General features: G+C 46.0%; 1 protein-coding gene across 1 annotated transcript in view; it reads right to left on the bottom strand.

Moving 5' to 3' along the window:
* Nucleotides 1-6,603: 6,603 nt before the first annotated feature.
* Myzap (myocardial zonula adherens protein) overlaps nucleotides 6,604-23,587 on the bottom strand; it is an 82,239-nt gene continuing 65,255 nt past the window's right edge. The window contains exons 12-13 of the mRNA XM_021645460.2: nucleotides 16,219-16,319; nucleotides 6,604-7,481 (exon numbers count right to left, since the gene is read on the bottom strand). Coding sequence (XP_021501135.1) covers nucleotides 7,385-7,481; nucleotides 16,219-16,319 — 198 coding nt within the window. The 3' untranslated portion in view covers nucleotides 6,604-7,384. The remainder of the gene's footprint in view (nucleotides 7,482-16,218; nucleotides 16,320-23,587) is intronic.

Genomic DNA, 23,587 nt, shown 5'->3' with positions numbered 1-23,587 from the left:
TGATGTGAGAGCAAGAGAGTTAGCCCCATCCCTCACCAGCTGCAGCATTTGAGAAAGCAGGCCTCGAACCTCACCTGGGCAACACAGCAGAACTGGCCCCAGTGGCATAGGTATGCTGAGTCACCCCGATGGCATGAAAGAGGGAGAGCTGGCCTGACCCCTGCCAGCTGCGGTATTGGGTGAGCTAGCCAGGGCAGTGCTGGAGAGCTCACCCTGGTGAGGTGGGTGTGAGCTGGCAGGCTGACCAGCTCAGCTACCACCCAGGTCCAGATTCAGGCTTTGGGTTGGCCTGCTGCAACATCTACCCGTCTGTGACTACCCATGCTGGACTGCATGAAGGAGCCAAAGCTGCAGGTTCTCCATGACACAGGGCCACAGCAGGATGTCCACGAGGAGTCCCAGTGAGGATCCAGTATTGAAGGCGTAGCAGAAGCCAAAGTCAAATCAGACCAATGTTATTGGTCTCTCTCTGTCTCTCTCTCTTCTTCTCTCTATCTCCTGCTTTACTATATGTTGCTTATAACATGGTTTAACATATACATATATATACACATGTAAATATTTATAAATAATCTTTCTTTTCTGTATCATACTGAATCATTACAATGGTTCTCAATGTGTAAGACTAGCCCTCCTCCAGATTACAAACTTTGCTAAGATTACAATTTTTAGCATCACTTGTAGAAATTGAACTTTAATTCCTTTTCTGCCTTTCCGATTCATAAGTAAGAGTCTCCGGCTTTGGAGGACAGCACCAGTTTCCTTGCCTTATAATCCAACACCCAAGTGCCCTGGTCAAACGTCCAGTCTCGCCATTTCAAACAATCGCTGTGATTGCAATCAGCTCAACAACATATCAGTACTGCTTACAAATCTTGCATTAATACTCTACTCAGAAACAAAAGCTATCTGAAAAAATTCAAAGAAAAGTGGGAATCTTTACAATTACTGTGGAAATAGTATCTTTACTACCAGGTCTAACACTTTAAATTTCATATTGAGGATTTTGTAGAAAGAAAAACAAAACAATAAAAAGAAACCCCTGTCAACTTGCGACAACCCTGATTTTCTTTCCAGAAGCTCTCCACAAGTTTTAAAATAGATCTGTGGGTACTGTAAAGATCTTTCCTTTTTAAGGTAGGGCTACAAAATGATCAGCTAGGTTGTTTTCAGTCTGAGTATGTTTTGTTTGGGAGGTGGCAAGTTAAGAGGAAAAGAGAGAATTAAAATATTTGCAAGATGTTATTCATCTCCAGAAGCCCAGGACAGTCCACCCTGCCCCCACGCCTGCCTGCCTCAGCTGTCATTTCGGAACTAACCCAGTTTTCTGTTATTTGGCTCAGAAAAGTCTTAAATCTGTAACAAGAGACTGACTTCCTGTTCTCAAGAGTGTGCCTGCCAACAAAAACATTTACAAGAAAAGCCCCAGGGCCAAAAAATTGCCTACTAATTATTTCCCAGCACCCCCCACCCCTAATTCAGGAAGGTGAATGCTGTAAACGCTCCATCTTAAAACTCTGAAGTATGTGTTGAAAAATTAAGAGAAAGCCCACAAGAACTGTTTGGTGCTTGCTTATATTTTATTACATTCAAATTACACCAGTTTTATGGCCCTTGGGCAAAATTTTGGGCTTTTTTTTATAATATTTTATTCAGAATTCCACAAAGATTAAACTATATAGTTATCAAAATACCCAGTGGAAGTTATATTCCTACTAGCTTCCCAACTGAGGAAGCAGCAGCCTTGACAGCCTGAAGCTACCCCGGGCTCTTGTCTGATGGTGGAGTGTCCTAGCCCGACTGACAGCGCTGGGGCTGGGTGTTCATCCAGGGTGAGCCCTAGCAGTGTCAGTCAGTGTCCTAGCCCCTCCCCCTGTAGAGAATGCACAGACTGGGTAATCAGTGTGAACATGCACAGGACCTAGAATGGGGACAATTGTGAAATGGATTGGAGAGTAGATGCCACCTGACCTTAACGGCCTATGACAAAGCTACTGTCATCAGGTCAATCCAGGCAACCGGGTCACGATAGCAGAACCAAGAGCATAGCATTGAACTCAGGCCTCTGGAGTCAGCTAAGGTTCAAGAATTGAGCAAGGGAAAGGCAACAGCAATTGAGTTGTGTTCTCAGCAACTGCGGGAGACAATCAGATACCTACATGCAAAGAAGAGGAAGGGGAAGGAAGGGAGGGAGGGAGAAAGAGGATGCAGGAAGGAAAGAAAAGAGAAAAACAGGCCCTATGTGCTTTGACACATACAGTTCACCGGGTATTAGCTAATTCTGCCTCATGAATTACTTCAAGGCTTTGTTTAGCAGATGTCTTGTTCTGATCCCCTTGTTTCTGACCTCTCCTCCTATAAACACATCTCGGTCTCCTCTTTTCTTCCCGAACAGAATCCACTGGATATATTCTCATCTTCAAGTCTGAGGAAAAGGAGGCATGCTTTTTACCTGCCTGCTTACCCAACCACATCTCCTGTCACTGAGGGTTGGATTGTCCCCTGAAAGTTCATTTGCTGGAATCTTGGTCCCCAGGGTGGTGTGGAGAGAGCTGGATGGAATACTTGAAGGACGGAGGCCTGAGGGAAGGTGGTTACATCATTAAGAATAGAAGCAACTGACATATTTCTGTATGTCCCTTCAGTTCTCAGGAGAGCAGATCCGAAATGGGTGGGGCTGGCCCCACAGTCTCCCTGACTTCCTAGTGCGTCTCGTGGCATCTGCCTTTCCCACATGCCCTTACCATGTTATAAAGCCATGATGGGTTCTGACACAGTGCTGCCTCACTGAGCAGCAGGTCTGGGATTACAGGGGAGTACTCCCTCTGAGTCCTCTTCTTTCCTATCAGCTGCTGAGGCCCTTCTGGACCTTCACAGAACAACCCACAAGCGTAAGCTTGTGAGATCAGCTATCCAAGGGCAATGTTCTACGGGAAGTTTTCTTGCTCTCTTTTAGAAGGACAAGTCAACCGAAAGAAAGAAACTCTTTATATATTCCACTTGTCATTGCAAAGGTCGACAGAGCTCGGGAAGCCACACCCTCATAGTAGCGGTGGATTTCAGCAAACACAAATTTCCACAGAACAAATTAGACCCTGTGCACTGAAAGATTTAAAGCTTGCATACTGTCAGGACTGGCAATTCTTCTTTGAGCAATTTAACCTGAGAAAACAATTAGGGGAATGTCCAAGGATGTGAGCAGAAGATGAATTCCTTAAGAAGGAGTAAAAACAGCCTTTGAAATTCCAGTGTGACAGGATAGGTTAATTGAATCATGGTGGCTTGAATGAAATAGAATTCAATTAATTATATTGAAAAAAAATGGTTGAGCTGGAGAGAGGGCCCAGAAGTTAAGAGCACTTGCTGCTTAATCATAAGGAGCTGAGTCCAGCACCCACAGCAAGCAACTCACAACTACTTCTAGCTCCAAGAAACCTAACGCCCTCTCCTGGCGGGCACCTGCACACACATATGTACATATATTGACACACAGCCACAGGCACGCGCATGTGCACACGCACACGCATGCACGCACATGTGCGCACGCACACACACATCTTTTTACAAAGACACAATGGTGCAAGGGTTAGGGATGCAGCTCAGCTGATAGACTGTTGCCTAGCATGCATAAAGCCCTGGGCTCTATCCCCAGCACTGCATAACTGGACACAGAGGTACACACCTGCAATCCCAGCACTGAGTGGCAGAGGCAGGAGGATCGGGAGTTCAAGGTCATCTCTGGTTACAAAAGAGTTTAAGGCCACTTTAGGATAAAAAAAAGAAAGAAAGAAAATAAAAATAAAAAGAAATGTAATGGTATAGGTTCTATATGATATGTTCTGTATTGTATGTACACATAGACCTTAACCACAAGAAGCCAAGATGCTTATGGGACATGTAATGATGCTGGTAGCATCTATTAAACACTTACTGTGTACAGGCTACTATTCTAGACTTGTCCACGCACTGGCTTAGTCGTTCCACACATCAACTCCATCGGGAAGCAACTGCCTCCGTCCGGTTTCCAGGGGCTCTGGCAGGTCACATGACTTACATAGGCACACACCAGGAGTACCCTCGGGCAGTGGGACCGCAGAGCCTATATTACTAAAGACCATGTATTCTGCTTCTCCGTGGAAGTTCATACGTATTTTGAAAATAGAACAGGTAAACGTTATATGTTCTTGTGTGTCGCTGAGAAAGCCAGGGAGGAATGAAATGAAAATATCAACTTAAAGCACCATCATAAAACTCGTTCATTGTTTTGAAGCCCTCATATGGACTGTTGTTCTTCATTCTGGAGAAGTGAATTTCCTGTGTTAATATTAGAATCCTCCACCACCACCCCCATCCTACACAATACTCATGCTCTTTGTGGGAACGTGGGCCCATGCACGCCACAGTGTATGTGGAGGTCAGAGGAGAAAACAACTTTCGCAAGTCAGCTCTTTCCTTCCACCTTGTTTTTGAGGCAGGGTTTCTTTCTCTATCTGCCCACTGTAGAGAGTAGCGTTCCGCTGGCCTGAAAGCTTCTAGATGATTCTCCCATCTCTTTGCCTCTCTTCTCTCCACACAGGGGCTAGAACACAGATGCAAACCACCAGAGACCAAACTCTGTCCATCAGGCTTACCTACATAGCAAGTGCCTTTAATGGTGGAGTCATTTCATTGGCTTTCCCTAGATGTGATTTTTATCCAAGAATCTAAAAAGGTTTTTCAGTCCGCACAACGCAGCAACTCTCTTTAGTAGTCTTCCTGGATAGTTTAGCCACTAGAATTCACTGCATGTTGATCTATGAAACACATGAAGGCCCCGACAGCAGCATGATGCTTTAAACATGTCCATCTGTCTGCCTGTCTACCTGCCTGCCTCTCTTTCTTCTTCATGCTTGTTTTAAAAGAGAGAAACTGGGGAATATGGAGCTGCTTGCAGATGGTTTCCATTGCTGCCTTTGGCCTCATTAACAATGGCTTTCTTCGAATCCCTGCTTTTCCCTTTGAATCTTCTTCCAGGCCAGTTTTTCCAGGGACACCGACTTCTGAGGATGACCCCGTTCTCCCTGTGGATCCAGCTTCCCTATCTGCTATCCTAATGACGCCTCTCCTGGACACACTCCTTGATTCCCAGAGGGCAGGGTTCCTCATTACCCCCAAGATGGCCACACAGAAGCCATCAATGCTCTAAAACAGACCTCCAGAGTGACAGTAGCTACTGCCCAGGCACCCAGGCCTGTGAACACTTCCTGTGCAAACTTCGTTTCCACGTATGTCAGCCTAGCAAGTTGCTGTGACCGTCTAACGTTAGAGGAGGAGATGTCCTTCACAGAGCTTTTATGACTAACCTAAGGTCCTTCAGGCAGAGTTTAAACACAAATTTGGCCACAAGAGTGCACATTTTTGGTAATACCTCAGGTGGTGAAGTATTTGCTGTGCAACCACAAGGATCTGAGCTGGATCTCCTGGAATCCATTGTAAAACAGAGAGAGAGAGAGAGAGAGAGAGAGAGAGAGAGAGAGAGAGAGAGAGAGAAACTGAGTGTACTACCATGCACTTGTAATCCCACACTGGAGTTGGTAAGGAGAGGATCTTTGGGCTCTCTGGGAGCAAGTCTGGCCTACTAGGCCTGTTCCAGGCCAATGAGAGATTCTGTCTCATAAAACAATAAGGCAGATGGTACCTGAGGAAGGATAGTTGACATAGTTCTCTGGTTTGTGTGTGTGTGTGACACTTATGTGTGCACTCATACACTTATACACACATGTACATACATGTACACACATACATGGCACATACATACACATGTAGAAACATGCACATACACACAGATTTTTTTTTTTCACTTTATCCTGACTTAGCATGATTTATTCAACAGAACTACTTGGTTTGCTTGCAATTCCCAAACTGGATGAAGTAAGAGAGGCTTTGAAGGAAGGGGGATTTCACATTTTTGTTTATTTTCTATTTTTACATGTATATATGTGTGCATCAGATCACCTGAAACTGGAGTTACAGGCAGTTGTGAGCTGCCACACGGATTCTAGGAAGAGAACCTCTTCAAGAATGTTAGTTGGTCTTAACTGCTGAGCAATCACTCCAGGCCTGGAGGGCTATTTATTTATTTATTTACTTACTTACTTACTTACTTACTTATTTTGGTTTTTTGAGACAGGGTTTCTCTGTGTAGCCTTAGCTGTCCTGGACTAGCTTTGTAGACCAGGCTGGCCAAGAACTCACAGAGATCCACCTGCCTCTGCTTCCCTGAAGACTAAAGGAACAAGCCACTGTGCCTGGTACAGTGTGCATTCTTAACCACTGAGGCAGCTCTACAACCTGATGCCACTTATTTTTACTGTGAGTATTGTTCTGGAGGTCTATCTTAAAAAGAAAGATCCAGTTCTTTGTGATCATAGATATATCTTGTTCTTCTCAGAAGGTATGTTAAGAAAATGAATTTCAGGATTTGAAAAGGAATACAATCTTATACCTCACCAGTCTATGGACCAACTGATGAACAACCACAGCATCTGACCCTGACCCCCATTTCAGAGCCTGGGCTGCTGGGGGTCCATCCCTTCTCACAGATGAAACAGAACAGAGACAGTATTAGAACAAAATAGATAGCATTTATTAAATATACGTCATGTGGGTCTTAATATCAAAGTAAAGCGTGCTCGACTAGACTCCTCGTTGTTTAACAAAAATATCAATTGTTACTGGACATGAAATGATTAAATGCCACAACATACAAAATTCTTTTTAAAGTTGAAGTGAGAAAGAAAAGAATCACAGCTTGAATAAATATAGTGATCTCAGCTGGCCCAATCAAGGCATAAGGCACAAATTAAAACAAGGAATTAGCAAATCAGAATGTAGCTACTCTGAACGTGGCTCCCATAACCCGGCACACATCCTCCTCGCCACAGGAGAGAGCACTGCATGCTGGGAATCTTTCCCTCCAGGTTCAAGTTTCTCCAGGAACCCATGCTGGCTGTGCACAGGCTTCTCCACGTAGGAGAAATACTGCTGCTAATACTTTATGGGTAAACAAAGCCCTTTACGCTGTAACAAACGGGACCTTTCTAACTAATGCCCTTGTCCCTCCAAATCAAAATCGAGTGAAACAGAAAATAGACTGTGGAACCTGGACTTCAGCCTCCACTCGGAATACAAATGACGACTCTGTGTAGACAGGGTTGGGTATGTATCTGAAAGACGACCTCGCGAACCAGCGCTTGCTCATTCTCTCTGCCTCCACTTGCCCGAGATTTCCATTCTGCCTTACACCATGTCTACGAGGCAGCAATCATCACTCTCTCCAGACTTTTTAAGTCACAGGGTTCCAGGGCCTTTCAGCATCTGCACGAAGGCGCGTGTCTCCGAGTGCCTAAGTCAGCGTTTTCTTTGAGGTTAATTCCAGGACTCTTGTATACGGGGTGTAACTCCTGGAAGGCATTGTGATTTCACGAGTCCTGCCTGTGGGGCTGAGAAATGACAAAAAGAAGAAGAGGAAAATGAGATAAAGCCCTCTGCACGCTTCATGTGGTTAAGACCTCAGCACTGAAAACTAAAAACGTGGTGATTGATAATGCAGTTGAGCGCTTCACAGAAACGCTATAAAAGGGATTTGCCCTGGATTGAATATTTTTGTCCCTGCAAATTCGGAGCGAAGATCCTAACCCCCCAGAGCTGTGACGACAGGTGATGAGAACATGAGGACGGAAGCCTCATGATAAGGATTAGTGCTCTTTCAAGAGGTCTCAGAGAGCTTCAAGTGAGGACACAGAAAAGGTACTCTGTGAGCCACAAAGCACATTCTAGCCAGATACTGAATCTGTTGCTGCGTTCATCTTGGACTGGCCGCCAGCACAAGAAGTGAACGTTTGCCCCTTTAGCTCCTAGTCCATTTTGGCCAACTATCTAACTACATTTCCCAGCCTCCTTTGCAATTAGGTGAACCACGAGCAGAACTGTCATGAAATGATACTGAATGGGCAGAAAAGATTCACAACACTTGGGGTTTAACTGGTACAACCATGCATGTTATCTTGCATGTCCACGTTCTCTTTTATGGAGGAGTTTGGGTGAGGAGGGGAGGTCCAAGAGAACTCCAGTGCACAAGGAATCCTAGAATCCTGAGGCCCGACCCAACCTGCCTTGAACTGTGTGTGATATGGAGATATGAAAGTGAGCCACCAAGGCTTAAAGGTACCACAGCTACATTCTTTACCCCAACAACACAATGACACAGTTCACAAGTACACAGCAGGAAGCATAACAGTTAGCGTCCTCCACACTAACTTCCCACATCCAGTTATCGAAAAGTGATTCAGGCTGTAACAGACGGGTGAGGGTCAGGGGTGTCAGATTTTTTTTTTTAAGTTGGTTTCTCTGTGTAACCTTGGCTGTCCTGGAACTCACTCTGTAGACCAGGCTGGCCTTGAACTCAGAGATCCTCCTGTGTCTGCCTCCCAAGTGCTGGGATCACCACTGCCTGTCAGATCCAGATCCAAGATCACTCCACAAGCATATTTAAGCAAGTAAAGACAGCTGAAAGGCACTTGCAGATCAGCTAAGCTTCTTGAGAGAGGCAGGGACCAAAGCTAGGAGTGGTGGCACGTGCCTTTAATCTCGGCTTTAATCTACTCAAGAGGCAGAGGCAGGCAGATCTCTGCAAGTTCAAGGGCAGCCTATTCTACATAGCAAGTCCCAGATCAGCCAAAACTATCCAGTGAGATCCTGTCTCAAAGAACTAAAAGAAGGGGAGGAGGGGAAGACCAGGCCAGTTGCCTGAAAAAGGCTCAGACCATGTGAGCTACTTGGAAAGAACTCTCCAACCTGTTGAGCTACCTGGGCAGTGTGCTCCAGCTCCACAGCTTTTACCCACACTGGGGTGGGCTTCTGTTCATATACCTGTCTTTCAACCCCTTTAGCTCCCGTAAGTAATCCCAAAAGTAATCCCAATAAAACTCATTGGTTCACTAAGTTGGATTTTGATGGTATCCCTACTTTGTTCTGTCATCGGTTCCCTATCTCCCCAGGTACCGTGCCACGCAACAGAGATCCAGTATCTTTTTCCATACATCACACTCCCCGGGCACACCGAGAATAACAGCTGCCCAGGCTCTGACACATTAGTGGCAGTGTCTGCTATCACACTAATTGGCATCTGTGTCCATCACTAGGTCTCATTTCTCTGAGAGTGAAAACCACATCTCATTGATCTTTGTGACCTCAGCAGCTCCCAAAGGCTGAGCTTTCGGTCCACGTAGACATAAGGATGGAGACCAGAGTGAGTTTGAGGAGGGGGTGGTCCCAGTGTCACTGCCCACAGACAGGCATCCCTGGGGTTGGCACTACAAGAAGTCCCTGGTGACCTGGCTGGGCAGATTAGAAGAACAGCAGGGGCAGAAACCAGATGGCCTTGTGTGCCAACTCCTATGAAAATTCCATGCAACAGAAATGGTCTCCTGTGACAATATCCTAAAAGCTCATAAAATGCAGAAATATTTATAAAGGTGAACCTTCTGGGTTTCAAAAACAGGCGCTCATATCCAAACCTTTCAAAAATGCAAGAGGTGGGGGCATTTTATTAAACTGATCACTAGGAAGCAGTAGGACTTCAAGAGCCTAAGTCTTTTCAATTGCAGCACTGAAATTTGCCTGTGTTCTGGAACACAGTTGGGGTCCCACTAACCTTCTGTGAATCCACAGAGGAGCAGTTTCGCTGGAGGCAGGGCCACTACCAGAACCAAAAATCCCCAAAGCTTTGGTAAAGAGCTATCTTATATTTCGATCTCTACAACAGAAATGTGAAAATACAAGCCTGTAAAGCACTTACTACGTGTAGGGCACTAATGGCCATGGGGGATATCTGCCACCAAATTGCACCTACTAAGACGGGTTGAAGAGATGGCTCAGCAGTTGAGAGTGCTTGCTGCTCTTGCAGATGACCTAGTAACTCCAGTTTCAGATTGGATGCCCTTTCCTGGCCCCCGTTGGCACCAAGCATAGGTGGTGCACATATATGCAGGCAAAACACTCATGCATATCCAGAACATTAAAAGAAAATCTAATTTTCCCCCCAAAGATATGAGTTTACAATTCATTAAGGAGCAGAAGAGAGAAGTCTCCTTTCTCTCACTTTAATCTTTCTCTGTACTCAGAGGCCAGATAACCTTAAGTTACTCTCAATGACCAATTAAGATGTATCATGCTTGCAAACCGAACTCTTTCTTAAAACACAAGAACAGGTGTTTGAACCCCTTGTGCTCAGAGCAAGTCACTCCTCAGGTTCTCACTGTATGAGATGCTGGCTCACTAGAAATAAACACAATGAAAAGATGAGACAGAGGAGGAGCACAAGGACAGGAAACTGGAGACAAGGAGGGAAGATGGGTGTCGGGACGACTGAAGAGAATAAGGAGTCAGGAAGGAAAGCGATAGCCCAGGAAAGTAAGCGACTTCACGGGCAAAGCAATCATGGCTGAGCTATGGCTGTGCTAAAGGTCACAGAAGAATGGTGGAAACACCCACGGATTATGACCATGCGAGTATTCAGGCTGGGTACCCTGTGCTGTCCACTTGGAAGGAAGCTTTGGCAGTGGTGTACAGGAAACTCCTCCCAGCAAAGCAGCCACGTGAGCCTCCTGGCACACGGTCATCACAGCTGGGCTGGCTTGCTACTGGCCTTACAGGAGGGGAGGGCAGGGAGGGCCATAGGCCCTGAGTATCCAACCATTTTCCTAGCCAGTTGTATTCAGTCTTCCTAACTGATAGTGTCCTCGGGGTCTTGGGGTTGGGGCTAGAGTATACAGGCTTGGGAGAAGTAGGAGGAGGGGGCTCTATCTGTGTGGCTGTGGGGGAAGTTATCACATATGCTAGGTGATGAGTTTCTAGGGTTGCTGTTTGGGGTCCCCCTTGCTCCTGTCAGTAACCCCTCCCCCATGCCCTGCAAGCAAGTCCAACAAACTCACTGGTTCCCCAGAGGAACTTTGGTAAAACAGATTGTCCTTGGAACCTTATTGGGAGGGTGTATATTGTAGCCTCAGCCCCTCCCCAGCAGAGAAAATTCGTGAAACAGAAGGGCCGATCCCCAAATCTCCCTTTCTTCCTTTTGTAAACATTGATCCTCCTGCATCAGCCTCCCCAGTCAAAATTTTCTTTTCAAGGTGAGGAAGCAAAAAGTCAGAGGATTCAAAATTCACTCAAAGCCACACAAAAGGCAAGAGGTAGATCCCAGACACAGATTCAGGTCTAACCCACAAGCAGGCATCTTAACCATTTTCAAGAACTGACTGGAGAAAAGGCTGATACAGGTAGCCTGGAAATGGCCTATAGAGGACCAAAACCCCTAGCTGGAGGACTGCAGGGGCCAGAGGCTGGAAGGAATGCAGGCTTGTGTTCCAAAAAGGCTTGGCCACAGGGAAGAAAGGCAGTGCTACGGACCGGTGTGGTCCCTGCAGAAACGAGGTGCTCTGAGGAGAGAGAGGCATGTGAGAGAAGGAGGATCAAGTCCAGGGGGATCAAGAGAGAGCTAGAGAAGGAACAGCCTATAACAAGAGGCAAGCATTGTCCTGCCTAGGAAGGACCGTTGAAGACTAGAAGAGGCCGTACAGCACAAGGATGGGCTGAACACCTATTTCACAGGCACCGTTCTGAGCGTGTCTCGGGGAGACGGGGACTCAAAAAAGGAACAAAACCTTCTGCTCGCATGATGACAAGCACAAGCTGCAAAGCACAAGCCCGTGCCGATTCTTCTAAGTTAGGCCCTAACACAGGTCAGCTGCCTAAATCCCCACTTGCTGTAGATCTCTCACTCATTTAAAAAAAAAAAAATGCTTATTGAGCAACAACTAGATGCCAGATTCAAGAGTCTGGATGCCTGCTTTCCAAAGAGGTTCAGGAATCAAAAGCTTGGGCCCCCCTGGGGCACTAGAAGGTGGTGGGACCCATAAGAGGTGGCCTCACAGGGAAGTCTTAGGCAATGGGGCAGGGGGAGGTGTTTTAAGGGTGTTGTGGAACCCTACCCTAAGTTATTCTATTTCTGCTTCCTGGATCATGGTGTAAACAGTTTTTGCTCCACCATGCAGTGCCTTCACCAAAAGATCTTGGAAAAAACGGTAACACAATACACATTTCTCTTTCTAACTGGCCTTGCTATTTCATTACATTCATTTCATTAGTAGTCAGGAGACTAATGCCCTCGGTGAGAGGAACCCTGGACCCCCATTCCCAGGCATTCACGATGCTGGCAGGGAAGGGGGCAATGTGAAGGGGTGTGTTGGAAGAGGGAGGTTACTGCCATTATGACTAAAGAGGTCAACGAAGTTTTGCTTTTCAGCATGACAACTTTCCGGGGCAGCCCTGGTTGTGAGTTATACTCCAGGGCCTGCAGGTGTGAGAAGAGAGTGGGAGGGCTCCTGCTCCCCATGGTGAACGTCTGTGGTATCCAATGGCTGGAACACACAAGGCTCACTTCTGGGTCTCAGCTGACATCGTGCGTGCTCCGCAGGGGCTCCACTCTCTGACACACTGTCTGGAGGCTACTCTAAAGCCACCGAGGGTTTAACTGAGGCCGTCCAGGCACGCTGAAGCTCTGTATACTTGACTAGGCTACCTATCCATGATAACTACCTGTAAAACCAAGTTAACAAAAACCACCTTAGCAAACCCAAGCTCATTTATGTTGGATACACTGTCCAACATATAAAAATCAAAACTGGTGTTTAGTTAATAGAGCAGTGGCTATTTAAAAACAATTGTGTGTCTGGGTTTTTCACACACGAGTGCGGTTCTTACAGAGGCAGATGAGGTCACTGAAGTCCTTGGAGCAAGAGTTAGTGGTGGTTGTGAGTCACCCAACAAGGGTGCCAGGAACCAAACACCGGCCCTCTGCAGGAGCAGTAAGTACTCTTAACTGCTGAGCTGTCGCTCCTGCCCCTTAATGGCTATTTTATTATTATTAAGTTACCTGCTTTAGACATCTTTTCATCTAATCCTCACAGCAACCCATCAAGACTCAAAACTGTCATCCTCCTTCCCAGTTTGAGGATGAACGTGTCCCAGTTTCAGAAAGCGTCATCCCCCTGCACAAGGCTGTAATCAGCGAGCAGCTGGTAAGGCAGGGCACCCATACTCAACGGCGCTACACCACCAAGCTCTTTGTAGCAGGAGAATGAACAAAACGCTTCTGTCTAACGGAGGCTAGATTCAGTCCTTTCTGATCAGAGACACTGTGGGGGAGGGGTCTGTGTAAAAGCACTGCAGGCCAGGTGCGGGGGGGGGGATGGCGCTTGGGAGGTAGAGGCAGGAGGCTCAGGAGCTGAATGTCTTCCTCAGTTACACAGTGAGCTCTTGACCAACACAGATAACATGGGTCACCCGTCTCAACCAAACCAGAATACAAATCATTAAAAACAATTCTGGAAAATAACACAGAATAATTAATTCACTTTTTGGATATAAGTGTGAAGTCCATGTAAGAAAAAAGGCTTTTGTCAACACATAGAACATGGCTTTTCCTTCCCTTTCTTGTGTGTGTCTGCATGTGCACAGAGAGGTCACAGGATCCTTCCACCACGTGGGTCTCAGGAATCAAACTCAGGTCGTCAGGGTTGGTGGCAGGCACCTTTACCCACTGAGCCTTGCTGCCAGCCCAGGAACCCTCAACTTAATGGAGCCATTTCCGGTTACAAACGGCGGCACCCAGCCTCGGAAACCTGCCTTCCCCCAGGCTGGGCAGCTTCCAGTGAGTTTCTGTTTTCTCTGGACCTCAGGTTCGCTTCCTTTGAAAAGCAGGGGTTCTTCTAGACTATCGGGTTCTGGTCTGTTTTTGCCCCCGGGGCCTCTATTTAAGCCAGTCTTACTTAGATTCCGACATTCAAAACTACGTGCTGGGTTAGGTTAGTTGGTGCTAAGAAGGATGCCCAGGGAGCACTTAAATAATCCACCTCTCCCTCCATCCCCCACGGCTCCTCAGAAGCTCCAGCAGCAGGGCAAAGCGTTTGTAAGAAGCCAAGTGGAAACCCTGCCTGGGGATAGCTCAGGAGCTCTCCTCGCCCCTATGACCTGGGGTGCTTTTCACATAGTAGGCACTTCATAAATATTTGAGAGGAAATGGGTGAAATATTATTCTGCCCTTTCGGAAATGTGGTTATGTAGTTTTCATTTCCTCCGCTGACTGACCTAAGCAGTCAAACTGCCGCAATGGATCCTGAGGGAGACCCAAATGTTACATTTATGGAAAAGCTGCCTTTCGATTCTGACATGCCTTCCAGGTTCACTGTGGCCATAAGTTAAAGGTCTGTCAGCACTTCCATTATGAAAACTGTTTTGTGGTTTCATAACGCAGCCATAAAAGTTTGCCTCCGGCTATCCTCGGGTGTACAAATTGAAAAGCTTGTTTTAAGCCAAAATGTGGGAATCAGAAAACAAACAATTTATTGGTTTCAGACATGGTTTTGTGCCCGTCTTGGCCAAACAAGATTTATGATGTGGGGAATTAGAGTGAGTTGAGACACTTGATTTCTGAAAAGCCTGAGAAAGAGGGAAATGGCCAAATTACTTATATTTCAAAAAGGGTCCCCAAACACAATCAGTCATTCTTTTGCTTATATTTTCATCGAGTAAGTTGTGTCATACGCTGGTGAGACACTGAGTCTACTTTATGTATTGTTATCTTTCTTCAAAAAAGCATTTTCTGTTAATTCTGTTCAAAGTGGTGAAATTGCCTTGTTTGCCTGAAGATCAGAAAACTGGCAAAGAAAGTTCAACAATGTCGTTAGTCAGTCCTTCTGACAACGGCAAGTGGCTGGATTGAATCCTCAAGAGCCCATCAGTCTCAGACTTAAAACAGGGAAATGAGGTCTCACTGTAGCACATCAGTGATGCTGGAGACTCGGTAAAACCATTGACTTTACAGACGGGGAGGCCAAGGCCTCAGCGTGGAGAGACTCCCTAGACGCCAGGCTGCAGGTGCTTAGCCAGACCAGACCCAGGCATTTCACACCGCAGCTGAGCAATGGGCTGATCACTCGTTCCCACCAGATGTTACTATTAAAGGTCCCCAGGATCTGACACATTTTTTCTGGATCACTGTTTGTCTAGCGTAGCACAGCACACACAAATGCACATGCATGTAAAGAGTCCTTTCTTGCTCTCATGACACCAGGACCTGGTACTTCATGACTTTGATGACCTAAATCACAACACACGCTACATTAGTAGCCATGTTACATACTGTCTCACATCCTCTGGGCTGAGCACAATTGAAGACCTAGCCATGGCAAATTTGTTTCAGTTAGAGGCAGGACACTAAATCACAGGCTCTCAGCAGGACACAGACCTATGTGGGGAGCAGCTGAACAATGAACAGGCCAGCCATCTAGCTTGGTAACAGAGCTAGAGTTATAGACTGTCTTAGGGTTATCATTGCTGTGATGAAATTTGGACAGGAAAGGGTTTATTTGGCTTATATTTCCACATCACTGTTCATCATTGAAGGAAGTCAGGACAGGAGCTCACGCAAGTCAAGAACCTGGAGGCAGGAGCTGATACAGAGGCCATGGAGGAGCGCTGCTCACTGGCTTGCTCTCCATATCTTGCTCAGCCTGCTTGCTTATAGAAACCAGGGACCATCAGCCCAGAGATAGAACCACCCACAGTGGGCTGGGCCCTCCCTCACCAATCACTAATTAAGAGAACGCCCTACAGTTGGATCTTATGGAGGTATTTTCTCAACTGAGGCTCTCTCCCCTCAGATGACACTGGCTTCTGGCAAGCTGACATAAAACTGGCCAGGACACATTCTAAGAAGATCATTATGATGAACCAGATTCAAACCAGACATTTGAATGAACTCAGTTACAGTACTAAGAAACAGTTGGGTTTTGTTCCTCATTTGTCCCCCTCTCCATTCTCTGCAATGGAGCAGGAATCAATCTCACTTCTCTGTGCAACCTAACTGTCTAGCACATTTTGCTGAATAAGTGAATGAATGAGCAAAGGCATGCAGTAACTGACAGCCATGGCTTCTTCAGTCCCCTCCTTCACTGTCTCCTCCACCTCCCACAATTCCTCTGCCTACTGAGAAGTCACCACTTAGCTTGAGAGCTGTATTGTTATAGGAAGGATTGGATTATGTTCGTCACAGCCCAGTAAAATATTTTCTCTTCAGTCAAGGAAGGATTTTTGTCAGAAAAACAGGAAATTCCTAAATACCTGGGTAGAAGATCGCAGCCCACTCCAATTTCCCTGGTTTCCACTTCAGTCTTGGGCTGGGTTTCTGTCAAATAGTCCAACCTGCTTTGTAGTTCATTATTCTAGAGACGAGAGGAAAGCAGTTTTAGTAACGCAAGCCTGCAGCACCGACATTCATCGTAAGGTGTGTCTTACAGAGTGGGTGTCAACGAAATACAGCGATTCTACCACAATACAAAGCTCTCCATGTGTGTGCACACATGCACATAAAGCTGTACATAGACGAAAACAACACATGAGGGTCTGTCACGTAATCTGCTTTTCTTTCGATCAGCGATTTGTCATGGGGATGTTAAGATAGCTCACTGTGTCAAGGTGATTGCTGCCAAAGCTGATGACCTGAGTTTGAACCCCAGGACTCACAAGGTAGAAGGAAAGAACTGAACCGGACAAGTTGAATTATAACCTCCACATGAGCTCTGTCACATGTCTGTGAACACACACACACACACACACACACACACACACACCAATGTGTCACAGATATCTCCCCAAACATAATAGTTTTCTTTTTGTGTCAGCGAACTACGGTAACTGAAACACAGTATCCCATTGTGTGGATGTACAGTATTTCTTTAACTAGTCTTATATGATGGCCAGTTAGATATTTATCACATTTTTTGCATTATAAATAAGGTGCAACTCAACTTTTAACACTCCCTTACTAAGCTATAAAATGAGTAAGTCTATTAATTTAATTTAGTGGGAAATGCCTCTATAACTGAATAATTAGTATTTCATAGGTGTGGAAAAATTCAGAATCTCAAACATATAAACTAGAATGAGCTCCTTGGGATTAAAATTAGCATTCTATATACTTCTCATGATTTTTTTTTTTAAAACTGGAGCCAAACATTGCATAAGCTGATGATTAGATGCCCAGGAATTGGAAATGTGCCCCACGGGGAAAATGAAGGGCAAAGGGGCAAGAAAGCTGAGGATGAGGTTGGCTCAGCTTCCCCCGAGATCTAGCAGATCCAGCCCCCTCTTCTGGCCTCCAAGGGGTGTGAGATCCCTGGAGCTGACGTTATAGGCAGCTGTGAACTATCTGACATGGGTGCTGAGAACTGAACCTGAGTCCTCTGCAGGAGTAGCAAGTGTCTTAACAGCTGAGCCATCTCTCCAACTCCTTAATTAATTTTTAACAGTCTCTTTTATGTATTTTTTTTGTAATGATAAAACTCAATTTTAAAACCGTAAAGGCCCTTATCGATTTTCTTGGCTAGATTCCTGAAGCTTGATGGGTAACATACACAAGATAAAATTTACTGAATGAATGTATAAATAAATACAATGAACATGTTATGTATATAACCAGAAAAAATGTACAGCATATGTCTCTCTCTCTCTCTCTCTCTCTCTCTCTCTCTCTCTCTCTCTTTTTCCAAGTTTGAGCTGAGCTGAAGTACTGGTCTCCGATACTAAATGTCACATGGACGTTTCAATGTCCTGTGGAAGGACCTGGACAGACAGTTCACTGTTAAGAGGGCCAGCTGCTCTTATGGAGGAACCAAGGTTGCTTCCTACCCCTACATGAGCGGCTAACCACTGTCTGTAACTCCAGGTCTACGGGTTCTAGTGCCTTCAGGGCACTCAACACTTATGGTGCCTAGAGAGGAATGCAGGCAAATCACTCATACATAAAAAAATAAATAAATAAAGCTTAAAATCAGGAAGGGTTTTTTAAAAAGAGGTCCCAGGCACACAGAAGGTTATTTGGTTTGAAGGGATGTGGGTTGCCACTCTGGCTCTCATCTGAATGAGCAGTGCCAAGAGCTGTTGTGTAAAATCTTGGTCTGCATGAGGTCCTGACCGTGGAGAGAGAATGCGTTCAACCATGCCCCGGCAACGAGTGAGCTATGACAGACTAACTGTGCGCTTTGTCACCCAATCTTTAGAATGAAAGAAAGGTGCTGGTTTACTAGGGGCGGGGCACATTCTACTGTAGTCTCCTATTTACAAGAAAAGAGAAAAGTTTCCTGCTAGTTTCTTGCTAGCAACGCCAGCCCTTGTGGCCTGTCCCTCTCTAGTGCAAAGGGCTTTAATCTGGAAGGTTTCACGGAGTACCAGGCCAGGATATACCATCAGGGGGCGTAAGAGAGGGAGTTAGGAAGTTTGCCTGGACTGGCATTTAGGGAAGGGTGAACATGTGTCCCCAAAATGTTTTGTTTAATTACACAGGTATTCTGTGTATACTATTAAATACCCAGAGAAGTTAAAAATTAACATTTATGAAAGTGGGATAAAATCAGTTTTTAAAAATCTCGTGCATCTTCTGTACAGCAGACAGTGTGGAGGAAGGCCGTGAACAGTTCAGGAAAGGCAGCATGACTGTGTCCCTGCTGATCTCAGTCTTGCCGGGGAACAGATAACTAAGCAGAACTAGCAGAACACTACAGAAACATTCACAAAGCATGAGGGTAAACCCAGAGGGGCTATATCAGAACGAGGAGAGGGAATGAAGTCACTTGAGAGAGTCAGAAGAGCAAAGAGTACTGAGCAGCTCACAACCACCTGTAACTTCACTCCAGGAGACCGGAAGCCCTCTTCTGGCCAAGAAAGGGAGCCTTAAACCGCCAAGGCAGTGAAACAAGCAGGATGATGAGAATCAGAGCAGGAGGAACCCCCAAATTGTGTTCTGGATTCAGTAGAGGTCTCCAGCAGACCTTTGAAGCACGCTCATGAGGGGTGAGCTAAAAGAAGTGTGAACTGAGTGGGAAGGGAGCGAACTGAGTCTGAGCAGTCACGTGGGGTGGGGGTAGCTGGCCTAAACAAGTTTATTTACCTTTAAGGGAAAAAAATACTCACTGCTGTGTTTCCGATAATGAGATGGAATCTAAAGCTGTGGTTCTGCCTCCATCCTTCAACACAGTGGCACATGCTGTGGTGACCCTCAACCATAAAATTACTTTCCTCGATACTTCACAACTGTAATTTTGCTACCGTTAGGAACCACAATGTAAATACCTGTGATTTTTGACGGTCTTAAGCGAACCCTGTGAAAGGGTGCTTTGACCCCTAACGGGGTTGTGACCCTCAGGTTGAGGACTGCTGATCTACAGTCTCCACATGAAGGGGTTCACAATGCCTGGCTTAGAATCCAAAGTCAAGTGGCCTATGGAAAACTAGGAAGATGTGACCTGTTCTTGGAAGAACAGGGATAGACAGAAAATAGTCCTGCTGTGACCTAGATGTGAGGATCTGAAGGTAAGGATTTGAATTCCATCATAACTGTGATCCAGAGATAGTGGGAAACATTAGTTCCTTATTAGTAAGGAACTAATGAAGAAAAAATAGAGCCATGGAAGAGTCAACTGGGAATTTTAGAATAGAGAAGTAAAACTATTATTATTATTATTTTCTTAGGTAGATTTAGGGGAAGCACATCTAAAAGTAATTAATAGAAATTATCCAATTAAAGGAAGGTAAGGCTGGGGAGATGGCTCAGTCAATGAAGTGTTTTCCTTGTAAGCAAGAAGACCTGGGTTTGGTCCCCAGAATCCACATAAGAAAGGCCAGTGCTAGAAACAAATATGGCCGAGGCCAAAGGGCTCACCAGCCAGCTAGTCTCGCCAAATCAGTGAGACTGGGGCCAGTGAGATCTAGATCACTGAAAATCCCTGTCATAACATAAAATAATAAAATAGAATAGATAAAAATAAAATAAAATAAAATGGAAGCTGGAGGAAGACATCCAACATGGGCATCTGGCCTTCACAGAATGCACACAACTGTATATAAACACACACACACATGAGCTTGTGCTTGAGTTAAAGACAGAGAACAATTAGCAGAGCTTCATGGACTCTCGATGGCGTTGTTAAAAGCCTGCTAGTGCTGCTGGGACCACAGAAAGCAAGAAGAGGAAAACAAAGGCGGCCAATTTAAAACCAGCAAGGCAGCACAAACTTCCAGTCCCAGCACATTGAGGGCAGAGACGGGAATCAGAAGTTCAAGAGCATCCTGGGCTACATGGGCACCTGCCTCAAGGAGAAAAAAGTAGGAAATAGTCCCAAGTCATCTTATCATAGAAAGGTAGCGTGAGAGCAAGATATGTTAACAGTTTGCTGAGTTTTAAGCCAGGGGCATCGCTAAGGCTGCGCAGCTTATTGTGAATTAACGGTATATTCGTTGATAACATTGTTGCACTAAGCTGGAAAGAATGGTAAAAGTGAGAGCCAATTGCAGTGAAATGACTGGACAGCTCAGTCTGTCACCAGGAAGCTCCTGGGACTGAGGGGGGGGGGGGAGATGATGTGCTGTTTTTCCTGCTTTCACATACCACCACCTTATGTTTGTATGTGTAATGAGTATCACTGTGTGGACACGGAGGCTCGTGTGCATTCCAGGAAGGAAGAACCGGGCATGGGCATGGGGGGGGGAGGGGAATTCACACAGTCACCGCAGTCACCTCCTCTCCCAGCTCCCCTCAGGCCCCAGGAAGCCAGCAGCCAGGAGCTGACTCACACACCTAGACAAGGGCATGTCCAAAAAAATGGATGTGGGGATCTGTGTGCCACGTGCTGCAGCCACAGGATCCCCCCGCCCCCAGGAAACTTAGTGAGAGGCGCAGCAGAGTTCCACAGACACACACACACACACACACACACACACACACACACACACACAGAGGCAAGCGCCCTGCCCTGTGTATGTTCATTTCCTGCAACTCTTCAGTGTCACTGTAAGCTCAAGATTTTCAGCAAGAAGAAACAAAATCCAGTCCAGAAGACTTAGCCACTCATTGGAGCCAGGCCTCTAATTTTACTTTAGGACATTCTTTTAGAGATTGGCTCACTTCTATTTTATGTGTATGAGTGTTTGCCTGCACGCCTCTGCATTCGAGTGTGTCCCTGGTGCCCAAGGAGGCCAGAGGAGGGTGCTGGGTACCCTGGAACTGGAGTTCTATTCTGCTGCAGCCACCAGGTGGGTGCGGGGAATTGAACCTGTGTCCTCTGCAAGAGCAGCCACTGCTCTTAACCACCACAGCTCCATCATCTTGGGACTATTTTTAAAGTGTTTTTTTTTTAATTACATTCCTTTCTGTGTGTGCACGTGTGTGCGTGCTTGCGTGCGTGAATGCGTGTGTGCATGGGTGTGCGAATGTGTACCTGTGGGTGTCAGAGACAACCTGCGGGATAAGAGGCCTCCTTCTACAATGCGGCTCTCAGAGAAGCACTTTTACCCACTGACACTCGTGCGGACTCAAAACACTTAAAATGCTTATTTATGAGTACTGTATATGTCTACATGTATGTATACATGTGTGCATGTGGACACCCAAGAACGCCAGAAGAGGACATCAGATCCCCTGGAGCTCGAGTTACTTAAGTTTTCAAATGTCAGAAACAGGGAATGGAATGTCTCTTCTCCAGAGGATTAATAAACAAAAAAAAAATGTTGTGGGGGAGGGCGGGGTGGAGAATGGAATAGAGCCAGGCAAAAGGGAGCATTTGAGAATCTGGTGTGTATTTTTGAGGTATGTGTGCACGTAAAACCTAATAACTTTAAACATCAGTTACGGGTAAGTGATAAAACCAAGGAGTAATCGATACCCTCTATGTGAAAGGGAAGGAAGATTCCACACCAGCACCTATGAACCCCGGGATCAGGGCTCACTGCACGTCCCCCTGGACTGTTGGTCTAATGTCTTGGTGTGATTTGGTTGGGGGGGGGGTTGGGACAGCAAGACTTCAAACATTAAAAATACAAGCAATCTCAGAGGTGACCTGAGTCCCCTCTGCCCCTCCTGCCTTTTTAAAAGATGGAGTCCCTGGGTGGAGGGCGGGAGCGGGATAATCCGGTCACGCTCATACACAGATAATGATGAAACACGGGTCAGACTCTAGCGTCCCATCAGGCTCAAGCAACCGAATACTGTTACCTGCCAAGTTCAAGCTTGAGAACTAGGCCATGCAGTGAACCCCCCCCCAAAAAAAATCACAAAATAAACATCAGTTTTGTGTGTGTTCATGTATGTATAGTGTGTTTGTGTGTATGTGTGTGTGTGCGTGTGCACACATGTGGAGGTGAGAGACCAGCTTCAGCTATCACTCCTCAGGCATTATCCATCTTGTCTTTTGAGACACGGCCTCTCGTGGGCCCTGGAGCTCACTAAGCAGACTAGGCTGGCTGGACAGAAAGCCGCCAGGATCAGCGGTCTTGGAGCACGCCGGCACTCCCTGCATAGGCTCTGGGGTCTGGACGGAGTCCTCCTGCTCGCACGGCTACTGCTACTTTCCCAAGTGAGCTTCCCCCAGGGCTCATTACGCTTTAGGGAGATGGCGCCATCATCCACAGCTACCACAGCTACCTGAAGCAGCAGGCCGAACCTATCCGGTGCCGGAAGAGCTAAGATATACGCAGGCGCACACAGTTAACTCCCGTGGTCCTCTCTAGCTCACCGCTACACCCTTGCCACACACCTAAGGACGCTACGAAAGTGAGCAAAGATGTGTGTAAGCACCAAGGCTCCTCAGTCATCCAAACTGCTTACAAGCAGAGGATGAAAAATTGTTATGATACGGAAGCTGAGTCCGAGAAACGCCTTTTGTTCATCACGCCATTCAAAGGCAAAATTAATATACATTGTGTAAGGAGTATTAGTAGATCTTTTTATATGAGCATCCAAGATAATTTTATAACAGAAGAGTAAGGTGATCGTAAGCTACGTGAGAAACGTCATTTATCTTTTAACCTATGGGACTTTTTATAAAGCAGTGCAGTTTCCTGTGTATAGATTATATGCCTGTCTATTGCACCTCCGTGCTAAAAATAACAGAGTCGAGTGACATCACAGTCTACAAGATGGCTCAGAACCATTGGTCACACAGCAGCTGGAAAGAGGGGTGGCAGTTCATTGGTGTCAGAAGTCACACAGCCAGCCAGGAACACGTCAGTAGAGAACATATACATTATACATGCATATGTGTGTCTGTGTGCTTGCACTCATGCATGCGTGTGCATGCTGGCCAAAAGCTTGGCATCATGGGACGAGCCTGCTGCCTCAACTCTGGAAAGGTGGAGACAGGATGATCCCCGGGGCTCACTGGGCAACCAGCCTAACTTGCCACACTCCTTTCCAGGGTCTCAAAAAAGGTAAACTGTCTCCTGAGGAATGACTCAGGTTGTTGTCCTGAAGAGCACACACACACACACACACACACACACACACACACACACACACGTGCACTGACACACTGAAACAAATAAAACAGTACCCTTAGGAAGTTTAAAAAAAAAAAAAAGGACATAATGAGTTAAATTCCTGATATTCAGCTGGGTAAATTACCAGGAATTACCTGTAATTCCAGAGGAAGGGAGATCTTTG

This window comes from Meriones unguiculatus, chromosome 6 (assembly GCF_030254825.1).
Source record: "Meriones unguiculatus strain TT.TT164.6M chromosome 6, Bangor_MerUng_6.1, whole genome shotgun sequence".
Classification (NCBI taxonomy): domain Eukaryota; kingdom Metazoa; phylum Chordata; class Mammalia; order Rodentia; family Muridae; genus Meriones; species Meriones unguiculatus.
Note: the sequence above shows the minus strand (reverse complement) of the source record. Positions and strands in the feature narration are given on the sequence as shown.